We start from the raw sequence: 12,611 nt of genomic DNA, 5'->3' as shown, positions 1-12,611 counted from the left end.
TCGTGGATCAAGGAAAACTTTTATGTTCGTGGATATTTAATTTCGTGGTTTTTTCTATGTCTGCATACAAGCCTTTCGAAAAGTTGTCATTCGTTGAACATTTAATTTCGTGGTTCACCCATAGCCACGAAACCCACGAAAATTGGTATCCAACGAATAATAATGAATCCACAGTATAAGCAAAAAACTGCATTTTACCCCTATGTTCTATTTTTAGCCATGGCGGCCATGTTTTTCGACAAAACAGAAAATAAAACACAAACTTTTTTTCTAGATACCCTAAGGATCATTCAGCTTAGGGTTGGTTGGAATTGGTTTAGTAGTTTCAGAGGAGAAGAATTTTGAAATAGTTTACACCGGACAGACGACGACGCCAGAGGACACCGGACGCCAAGTGATGGCAAAAGCTCACCGTTCCTTTTGAACGGTGAGCTAAAAAGACAGTAAGTACAGATCAGGGAGTACTCGCAGTTACTGACAGCTAGTCTAAAGCCAATAACAACTGCAATGAGCAGGCCTTCAGATTTCCACTATCTATTAAGGTTTTCAAGATATCAGACAATAAATGCATATTTAACCCTAGTATGTTCTATTTCTAGCCATGGTATCCATATTTATAAATTAGCAGGAACAAAATGCACAAAATTTATACTAGATACCCTATGTATTATTCAGTTAGAGTGTGGTTGAAATTTTTCCTTTTGGTTCAGAGAAGATTTTTGTTTAAGTTTACGACCACAACCAACAATGATGATGGCAAAAGACAACGAAAATTGAAAAAACCACTCAAATTCAATGAACAGATATAAGACAATATACACAATAATTTTCAGTAGCCTAAAACAATATTAATCAAAGGTAAATTTAAAATGGAAGAGAAAAGTATGAAATTCTTGATGAATATACATGTATAAACATAAGAGAGTAAAAATTATAAATATATGGAGATGTGGTATGATTGCCAATGCAACAACTATCAGATAACCAGATTCCAAATGACATGGATGTTAGCAATTGACACCATGGTGTACCTTAGTTTACCTTCCCCTTATTTCAAGTAAAAACTTAAACAATAAATCATTCAACATATTCAAACAAGCAAAGCATCATGATAGCTATACCTTTATAGAAGAATCCAGCACTGGCCATCTTTTGTATAGATGGGCTGTTTAGAGACCATTCAGTAAAACTTTGTTCTCTAACTCTTTTCTTAGAATATGCTGGAAATTTTCTTGAACTGATTGCATATTCTTCCTCTTGATTTGGTTTTGTAATCTGACATTCACTATTGGAAAGAGCACCCTCCTCCTGTTGGGAGGACACAATAGATCTCTCTGTATCAGCGGCATGAGATGTTTCCTTTTCTTCATCATAAGATTGTTGTGATTGTTGTGCTTTACAACCACCCAGCCTTGTAAAGCTTGTTACAATTACTGGCTGTTGGCACTCCTGAGGTGTGTGTGATGTACCAGGTGAGCGTTCTATCATTTTATTATCACATAATACTGTAACTTGGTTGGACAGTGCTTCGGTTTGAGAAATATATGATGCATTCCCTGTTGTTTCTATATCTTCAAATGGTACTGTAATAAATAAAAAAAAATGAAATCAATATTATAAAGAATCAAACATGAAATCTGGTGCATTCAATGGAACTTTAAAGTTTCTCTCATTTTCTTTGAACAGTCAGGGATAATATCTACATAAGTGATTTTAATATCGCTTATTTTAGCAATGTTTAGCAATTTGAAAATTTCAGTAATTCCCTGTTTCCTTTGATCTTCAAATATAGATTTCATGAATTTTCCACTAAATGACAATTTCTCTGTAATTTGTACTTATAAGATGATTTTAAAGATTCTGTGTAAAATTTCATTAACATTTTCAATTTCAAAATGCCATAATTACTGAAAAAGGGGTCCTGAAATCACTTCTTTAAGTCATACCCCTGAGTCCGGGCCCTGACTGATGAAGTGTATTGTTTGTCAACATAAACAAAAAGCTTATATCATTGTATATTGTGAATTCATCTTTAACTGGATATATAACCAAATTGTACAGGAAAATTATGCAATGAGAAGGCAGGATTTAGTCAGACAGACATATACTCATCTTAACAAATCAACAAACTAAATATCTCTTACCTATCATGAACAAACTTAGGTCACACAGTGCCACGCTCGCACTATCACATTACCATGTTAAATTAACATGATAAATCTGCCAAAAACCCTAATTTAGAATATATATATTAAACAGTTCACTTTATGTGGTTAAACAGCAACATAATCAATCAATCAAAATGAGCATGTGTACTAAGTATCAGATTCATGTAACCACAAACTATCTAACACCAAATTTGTAACTTCCTTAAACCAAAACTAACCTGCTATAGTATTGACAAATTGACTAACGGTTGCACAGACTAGAAAGCATATGCCCCTATGCTATCGTAGGCAGGGCATACAAATTTTATCAACAGGTAATTAATTCTTCATCCATTATATAACCTAAGGGACTTGTAAGAAAAGCCAAAACTTTAGCTAACTTTGCCTATAAGAACTGCAACATTATTTTAGCAAAGTTAATAATAACTGTCAGCCCAGAATTTTTCAGAATATATGTGATAAATCATTGTCCATGTCAAAACACTAACCACATGGGGAAGATATATTTCATCACTTAATGTCCAGCAGCTGTGGTCATGAACCAAAAGCAAAATGAATAAAAAATGACCACACAAAATGTTCTGTGTTTCATGCACATTTAAGGACCTGTATGCAATTTTGATAGTTTACCAGTAATGCAAGTAATATTAAAACAGCAGCACTTAAACATATAAACTATGCAAAACTTTCAAAGTCAATGAACCATGACTAAGGGGGTAGGACCATGATATAATCTTTGTTAATGAGATAGGCTAGTGCTTATACAACTGCATATTACCAGTAAATGCTATTGACAAACTTTAAAATGTAAACTATGTGAAAGTTTTAAATGACAATACACTATGAATGAGGGACTATTTTATATACTCTATATCCTTGAATTACCATCAGCAGCACCTCTAAAACAGACTTCATCACAAACTTAAACACATTTTTAATTCCCCAGTCAATACTCTTTAGTGTTTAAACCATTTTGCTAAGAAACTTTAATCTGGTTAAACATTAGCTTCGAATGGACATGTAATCATTTGTCAGTGCCTAGTTAAAAAATTATAATACCAATCAGCAAGTGTCCTTATCATTATTTAAACGCAGTTGGCATTGTGGTTTCAATGAAAAGAATTTTTAATTTTTAACACTTAGAATTAAGAATCAAGAACATTATGCCTATAGTAGCATTTTCTTTTGTCATATTGTCAAATAAGCATTATGTTTTTAACAGGAGTTTACAATTATCCACAAACACATGGACAATTGAAAGTGTTCACCCACAACTTAATATGATTTCACAACTTGACCACTTACCTTCATTTGATGGATGATGACATCCATTTGCTATATTTGTCTGCTGATTGTCAGTACCATTTGTTTTGTAAGGTGGTACAGGATTGTATCGTACCCCATCATATTGATCTGAAATACCACAAACTCATACAATGCCTTTTATAGCTATCTTTACAGTATTGGGGTTCTTCTAATTTTTGAAGGCTGTATGGTGATCTATATATTGTTTATTTCATGTCCACTTTACTGTAGTGGATAGTTGTTTTATTGGCAATCATACCACATCTGCCTTTTTTTGTATTCAAGTTGATGAGACACAAACTTTCTTCAACAAAACCATATCATGTGAAATCTAGGTCAAAACCTTAATTTATCATACATATTTTAAACCAATTATAATAAGTTTGTGTACTAAGTTTGAATTTGATGTGACAGTCATAATAGGACACATAAGATAGGTGGGGCATATAAACAGAAAAGTTTCAATATTGGAGATTTACCAAAATTGTGCCCTTATAATTCCAGATCTATATCATTATGCAGATCTTAAGTACAAAAACATATTCCACATAGTTTGATATTTAAATCTTAAACTTGCAGTGAGATGAGTTTTTTTGCTCATGGTTGAAGACCTCAATGTGACTTTGAGATGAAGAATAGCAATTAAAGCGCTGTTCCTTTGCTTTTTGTGTGTTTTTTGCTGTGCATGTACTGATTTTGTTTCATGGACGGATATCCTATTTCTTTTATTTTTCTATTCTATTCTGTTAACATAAAATCCTGCATATTGGATCCTAAATTAAACAGTCTCTTAAATTTTAATTATTATAAATAAAGATACTTTTAACAGGGAAACTTACCTATATTTGTCTGCTGATTGTCAGTATCATTTGTTTTGTTAGGTAGTACAGAAGTATATCATATCCCATTAAATATTTTGCATTATGGTTTTAAAGAAAATAAATTTGAATGTTAAACACTTAGAATTAATAATAAAATAATCTTCATGTCTATATTGGCATTTATTGTTTCTTTCGTCATATCGTTAATTCAGTATGATAATTAATATTATTGAGAAAGAAGTTTGCAGATATCGACAAATAGATGAAAATACTGTGAGTGTAAAACCGCAACTTAATTTGTTTTCACAACTTGACCACTTACCTTCATTTGATGGATGATGACAACATCTATTTGCTTCATTATCAATTACTGTAATGCAGAATAAAACTAATCAGCCTTGACCTCAAATAGCCCCAAAACTTTAAAACAATTCTTATTGAAAATTAAAGTTAGAGATTTATATAATGACTATTCTATAACTGAAAGTGTATGAATCACAAATAAAGTACCATTATAGCATTATGATAATGTGCTCCAATATTGGAGTAACATGCATGCAAAATCTGAAAAATACTGAAACCTCTCATCGAAGGATTTAAGGAAGAAAAAAAAAAACCTTGCCCGAGTAATAAAATTGTAAATATTACCATGTTAATATATAATATTTAGTCTTTTGACACTTGTAGCATTGAAAATGTATGAGCCACAACATGTGAAATTGACAAGTTTTTTTTTAAGAATGCATCAATTTGAGTCAAAGCATTTTTTTTAATTTCTTTGTCAGATATAGTTAAAAATTTATCAACATTAAACTGTTTTTTTTTCAATGCACAGATGTAGTATACTTTTGTTCCATGTATAGAGCTTCTCACTGAGACTTTAATATGTAGAACAGCATTTGGTTAATTTAAGTGCATGTCAAGGCATAATTTACCATATCCCATCCCACACATTAATTCTTTAATTAGCCCGTAAAACTTCAAAGAAAGAAAAAAATACAGAAAAATTGGATGTGTCCATATGTCACCATGTCCTGCTCAAACGTCTACATAGCATGTGTGCTATATTTCACATTCGGAATGTGCCTGTTCTGATTCAGTGGTTGTTGTTTGTTGCTGTCTGTTAACATGGTTATAAGTGTTTTTGTTTGGTCTTACATCAGGCTGTTGAACTTTTTGGTTGAAAAAAAAATCACATTTTGTCATGTCAATGCTTTTTATAGCTATCTTTACAGTATTCGGGTACTTCTAATTTTTGAAGGCTGTATGGTGACCTATATATTGTTAGTTTCACATCCATTTGACTGTGGTGGATAGTTGTTTTATTGGCAATCATACCACATCTGCCTTTTTTGTATTCAAGTTGATGAGACACAAACTGTCTTCATGGTCTTAATCAAAACCATTTCATGTGAAATCTGGGTCAAAATTTATGATATATATTTCAAACCAATCACATCATATTGAATATGTTCAGTAATTTTGAAGTTGATGTGATGTACAGAACAGGAAACATAATATAGGTGGGCATATTAGCAGAAAAGTTTAATTTGGGGTATTTACCAAAATGGGGCCCTTATAATTCCAGATCTATATCACTATAAAGATCTTAATTACAAGTTTGATATTTACACCTAAAACTTGCAGTGAGGCAAGTTTTTTTTCCTAGTTGAAGGCCTCACGGTGACTTTAAGATGAAGAACAGCAATTAAATCGCTGTTCCTTTGCTTTTTGTGTGTTTTTTGCTGTGCATGAATTGATTTTGTGTCATGGATGGATATTCCGTATCCTCTGTTTTTCTATTCTATGCTGATAACATAAAATCCTGCATATTGGATCTCAGACCTGAACAGTTTCTTAGATTTAAGGAATTAAGAATCAAGATGCTTTTAATACGGAAACTTACCTATATTGGTCTGCTGATTTTTAGTACCATTTGTTTCGCGAGGTGGGACAGGATTATATTGTACCCCATCATATTGATCTGAAATACCACAAACTTATATAGATATAAAATTTTAACAGACCTTCTTAGTAAAAAAGTTAAACACATTCAATAAATGTTTGATTGTTGGTTGCTTAAAACAAAACTGCAAACAGATACAATGTATTTAAATAAAGCAAACAAGAATGCAAGTGGAAAATTGGGGCTGGGTTTAGTCAGACTAAATCAACATATGGAAAAATTCAAAGTACAATTCATTGACAAACAGGATGCAAAGAGTGTTCACACAATACAACTCATTAAAGCACTGTGATAACTCATTTGCTGCTGACAAAATATGAAGTCATTCTAATTTGTAGTATCAGAGAAAAATATTTGTTAGACCAATGAACAGATGAACAGAAGAAAAGATAGATGGACATGTACAAGGCGAAAGCAACATAGTCCCTCTCCTAGAGTGGAGGTATCATATAATCATCATACCAAATTCATTGTGCTTATAGAACCAGGGCCATTCAATATGTTCAAGATGAAAGTATGGGAAACCAAATACATAAAAAGTGTTTGGTCCTAAACAATTATCTAATTGCTTGTAAGCACTGAAAGGTAAAGATTGCTTTAATTTTTCAAGGAGAAGTAAAATTAAACACTACATTGTAATAAATTGCTTCGCTGAGCGCAGCTGTATACGACCGCAAATGTCCAACCCCGAAAAGTTGGGGCCGAAATGGACACAATATTCATGCTTGATACAGGTCTGAATTTGGATTGTAATTAAATTTTTGACATATAATGTTTCTGACACAGAATAACTGTAGTCAAAGAACTTCAAATTGGTTATATGATTTGAATTCATATTCATTTTTTTGTTTTTGTGCAATACACTATGTTAATTGACTCCCGCCCCCCCCCCCCCCCCCCCCCCCCAAAAAAAAAAAAAAAAACAATTTACCCAGTTTTTTTTTGCGTTTGTGCAATACACTATGCTGTTGAATATTAACCCCCCCCCCCCCCAAAAAAATCTTGGAAGACATTTTCTTTTAATTTCTGAAATCTGAAATGAGAAAGATTGTCCCCCTCCATTTTTTTTTCACCTCCCCCTTTCCCTTATTCCAAAAAATAATTCTTTCCCTCAAGTTATGCTCAGTATCTCAGGCAATCATCATTTCTTAATACATAATTTACAAGCAGTGTAAGGGAGGTAATCAAACATTGTTATTAAAAATTGATTTGGATTTTGATTTGGATTACCTCCCTTACACTGCTTTAAAATTGTCTCAATTGTCCTTTAACCAGAAAAACCCTTGTTTTTCCCCTTTTTTTGCCCCTAATTCCTATATGGTTTGAGCCATAACCCCCCAAAATCAATCCTAACCATCCCTTTGTAGTATGGAAACTTGTGGTATAATTTAAGAGATTCATACACTTTAACACAAGTTATTGTCTGGAAACTACTAAAATGCTTATTTGGGCCCCTAATTCCTTAACAGTTCGGACTATAACCCCCAAAATCAATCCCAACCTTCCTTTAGTGGTTATAAACTTTGTGTTAAAATTTTATTGATTTCTATTTACTTATACTAAAGTTATTATCCTGAAAACATCTGTCTTCGGACGACGCTGATGAAGACGACGACGACGACAACGTGATACCAATATACGACCAAAACATTTTTAATTTTTGCGCTCGTATAAAAACATTGGTTGTAGTTGATTCAACTACAATTATATATGAACAAAGGAAGATAACTCAATTTTTACAGATTACTTTATATCACATCATTGATATTTTTAGAACAGATATTTAGATTACTGCACCTTGCACAAGTTATGTAATTTTAAAAAATTTCTTGACAAGTATAACATCATTTTGTAACTTGAATACCCGGGCATATATTTCATTGATAAATTTCTGAAAATGATCATGGATAGGATGTTTAGAATATTATTATCAATGTATTATATTTTTGTATCTCAAAAGTAGTGATAAACCTTGGTAGATATAGAAATCAAGTCAGTACCATAGGGTTTTGATTGCACTTGATTTGATAATTTCACTTTTGTCTTTTCACAGAAAAAATAATGTTGCAAACTGATTGGTCATATTTTGTGTACAAAGTATTCATTGTAATATTGAGAAAAAAGGAATTTCAAAAGTATTCCATGCTTCAGAGCTTCATATGGTGCTGAAAATCCACAAAAAAACTTACCTTCGGCATTCTGAGGTTCTCCATTACATTTACAAATTTCAGTTACCATCACCAGTTGACCTCTTTTGTACAATATATATATAACACATACAGGTATAACAATAAATATTAGAACTGCAAACACTATGCCAAGTCTGAAAACATTAACTTAAACTAAGTTACAAACATAAACAAGAGAGTCAAATCCGTAAATCCAGCAACATATGAGACAGTCAAGGGATTCGAAAAAACCCATGACTTTAATTTGGCTTCAAGCTGAACTTGAAAACTTTCTTATCCCTAACATTTATGGTAAAACATAAACAAATATGCATATGTTGAAGCCAGTACAGTCACCTATAGTTGCTTACTAAGTCTACAACAGTTGGTCTCTCGTGAAGAGTTGTCTCATTAGCAATTATACCACATCTTGTTATCTTTATATATATATATGTGCAGTTCTGCATATATCAGATTGTAGCAGGATTTTCTAAATTGCATCTGCTTTAAACAACAAAGAAGATTAATGATAAACAAATATACATGTATGACACCACATTTCCTATGAAATTATCTTCTCTTCTTTTGCAGCAGATTTTAGCTGTATATATTAATTTTGGCAAGAATATAACTTGCCATGTAACAAGTTTATGACGTACCATATTTTAAGCCTGGTATCTTTGACAAGTATTTTTTTAAAACCTGATCAACTATTTGTAAGATGTCTTTAAAATATATGTCTTAAAACAAGATTTGATGGTTTATGAAACATCCTAATGAAGAACAGACTGTATAATCTTTGTTTTTGTTTGGACAACATTTAAATCACACTGCATCAATCCACTATTAAAGCATTTGTTATCATGTTATGACATAACAAATGAAATACATGTATGAGAATATAGGAACAAATAATAAACAAAAAGTTGCATGCTTTGTGCATGGCTTTGTGTGGATATAATAAAATTGCAAAGTATACTAAAACTGGAAGTTTATGTCCAGTAAAGTTCAGAATATAGCTTGAACTCAACACAATAAAGTTCAAACCCAAAAATAGAATATTTCCTTAAAATAGAATGGTATAGGAACAAAGGAATGTACAAGTTGATTGCATAATAATACACTCTCTTTGAGTGTATGTATTTGTATTTCAATACATGTTTTACTCCTTTTCCTTGTTTAGTTGTCACCTTAAGGGCGTATGATACAGTTACAGGGGAGGTAATGACGTTGCTAACGTAAAATGTTATTTTTCGCGACGTCAAACCGCGACATTTCAGGAAAAGATGCATTTTCGAGTGATTTTAATCATTACCTTGAAAAAAGTACATGGACCCCTCTTTTTTAAAATGACATTTGACTTGATACTTTATGAAGATTATTTGTTCCAATTTTTATGAAAATGTCAACCGATAATTTTTTTAAAAATTAGATAAATATGCAGCTAAAAAGGCTGTTTTTTTCTAAAATCATGGAAAGGACAAGGAGCTATAAGGGCCATTTTTGGCCCCATCCCCAAATTGAATTTGTCATGTTGTAACTCTATAGCAAAGACCTTCTAAAAATGATGGCATTTTGGGTCTATCTCGTATATTCTGTTGCCTAGCACCCAGTAAATTGGTGGAGATTAACTCATGAAATATGCTAAATAAACAGCTTAAACCTATTTATGTTTGAAATCAAACCTGTCAAACATGCAGTAAATTTTACACTGTTTAAATGTAACGCAATTGAATGTACATTTTTTGGCAAAATCATTGTAATTTCTCCCTAGCAACAAGTGTTTGCCCAAAGCAACGACAATTTGTTTTCTATTTAAAAATATTTACTTTTGATTAATTGCAACAATAAGACTATTCAAGTGGCACATTGTAAAAAGTAACAAACTCCAAAGTATATGTAATGGATAAAAATAAATACTGAAACATCAACAAACAAAACTACAGACAAACAACAGTACCAAGTAAAAAGAATAGCACTTCTAAAGTCCATCTGTGGAGTAAAATAATGTACCATTATCCTTACGGTGAAATTGCTGGTTTTACATTTTTTCATGAATCAATACGTGTACATCTTATATATATTCTGATAATTATACCAAGTATTGCTGATATAAACAGATTTTATATCTAGAGCTGGGTGCAGTCCTTTTAAGTTTGTAATTACCCCTCTACTGGGTCTCACTAATTAGCGACAAGAAGAATAATTTTACGACAAGAAGACTAATATAACTCTAAGAAATCTTAATATTAATTATCTTAACTAAGAATTAATATAGAAACATGCATTAGAGGGTGTTTCTTTTAAATATCTGTTCATGACAGTACTTATGTAGAGGGTTGACAGGTTGACATTTTCAAAATTCAAACCATAATATAAAATTAACTTAATATCTCTATTTATTTCAGACTCAAAAGGAACATACATCTGTACATATAGCATTACAAAAACTGTTACGTTCTATTAAGTAATACAAAATTTGAAACCTTTTTAAACAACAGATAATTAGATGTAACTAATTGAGTTTTTCTATTAATTTATTGTTTTGATAGTATATAAAGTGTCTTGCCGCTAAATTTTTCTTCTTGTCGCATTTTTTTTCTTCTTTTCGCTTATTGTTTTCTTCTTGTCACTAAAATACTTCTTGTTGTTAATAAATGGGTCCGTCTGCCGTGGCGGAGGGGACATTTAACGATTAGTATCGGGTCTGTTCGCTCCCAAAACACATTCACCTTCACCCCATTGGTTGGTTCGCACCCTATATGTTCGGACTTTATTTTTATTCAAATACAAGTTGAATTATTAAATGTGCATTTGTATTTTCAGATGTATAAAAAATTGTGAATTTTGGATGAAATAATGTTTTGGGTGATTAGATGATTAATTGTTTATGATTATTATAATTGTATTTATTTTATTTGGTATTATTGCAATGTGTTTGAAATCAGGATAGCTCTTATAACAATAAAGAATTGAATTGATAGTGGTGAAATGTAACATACAAGCATACAAGTAGTTTGGCTTCGTTGGAGTTTGGTAGGAGTAAGCATAATGAGGATTTTAAATAGACAACATGTAATATAATTGTTTTTAACATGTTTAACAGCTTCACCACTTTTTCTCATACGCGTGTGTATTTGGACAAGTATGATATACAACAAGGCTAGAAATGGTAGAGGTTGGGTCCTTCATATGTGTATTCTTTAAATTTTTCTCTATTCTCTATATATATTATTTGACTAATTCATTGTTGTCACTGTGACTAATTTAGTATTTGTTTGGAATCTTCCACCTTTCTTTTACAAGTCTAAGAGACGTATGACTTGGCGTTTGCTCATTATGACATTATTCATTATTTATAATGTCAAAATAATTTACAAATCAAAACCTGTTTACATTTTTAGAATTTCACTTTATTTCTATATAATAAGAACACTTATAATCTTTATTTTATAGTACACTTACTAAAGCATGATTAAATAAAATGCTCCGCTGTGGCGCAGCTTGACACGACCGCAGAGGTCGAACCCTGAACAGTTAGGGCAAGTATGGACACAACATTCAAGCTTGATACAGCACTGAATTTGGATTGTAATTAAATATTTGACACAGTATAGGTTTCTGACACAGAATGAATGTGGTCTAAGAACTTAATTTTTTTAATTTACCTATTCAAACAATATCATTATTATTTGCTTTTATATATCAATCAGAAATAACCAATTTAAAATGGAAAATTTTAAAGAAAAAAAGGGAAAAAAAATCCTCCCCCAAATTTTTTGAACCCCCTTACTCAATCCCAGCCTTCCCTTTGTGGTATGGTACCTTGCAGTACAATTTCAGAGAGATCCATACACTTAAACACAAGTTTTTGTCTGGAAACTAGAAAAATGCTTATTTTTTGGCCCCTTTTTGGCCCCAAATTCCTTAACATTTAAGGCAATTACCCCCAAACTCAAATCCAGCTTTCCCTTTGTGATATAGAACCTTGTAGTACAATTTCATAAAGATCCATATACTTACACACAAGTTATTGTGCTGAAACTACAAAAATGCTTGTTTTTTGCTCCTTTATGGCCCCTAATTCCTAAAATTTGGAGGCAATTACCTCCAAAATCAATCCCAGCCTTCCCTTTGTGATATGGTACCTTGCAGTACAATTTCAGAGAGATCCATACACTTG

At 31.8% G+C, this 12,611-nt stretch overlaps 1 protein-coding gene across 1 annotated transcript in view; it reads right to left on the bottom strand.

The window, feature by feature from the left end:
- LOC127702202 (uncharacterized) overlaps nucleotides 1-12,611 on the bottom strand; it is an 82,860-nt gene that overhangs the window by 42,441 nt on the left and 27,808 nt on the right. Inside the window, exons 5-9 of the mRNA XM_052206311.1 lie at nucleotides 8,450-8,583; nucleotides 6,201-6,278; nucleotides 4,617-4,664; nucleotides 3,474-3,581; nucleotides 1,122-1,583 (exon numbers count right to left, since the gene is read on the bottom strand). Coding sequence (XP_052062271.1) covers nucleotides 1,122-1,583; nucleotides 3,474-3,581; nucleotides 4,617-4,664; nucleotides 6,201-6,278; nucleotides 8,450-8,583 — 830 coding nt within the window. The remainder of the gene's footprint in view (nucleotides 1-1,121; nucleotides 1,584-3,473; nucleotides 3,582-4,616; nucleotides 4,665-6,200; nucleotides 6,279-8,449; nucleotides 8,584-12,611) is intronic.

This window comes from Mytilus californianus, unplaced genomic scaffold (genome assembly GCF_021869535.1).
Source record: "Mytilus californianus isolate M0D057914Y unplaced genomic scaffold, xbMytCali1.0.p SCAF_5, whole genome shotgun sequence".
NCBI lineage: Eukaryota > Metazoa > Mollusca > Bivalvia > Mytilida > Mytilidae > Mytilus > Mytilus californianus.
This window is presented reverse-complemented; position numbering and strand designations above follow the sequence as displayed.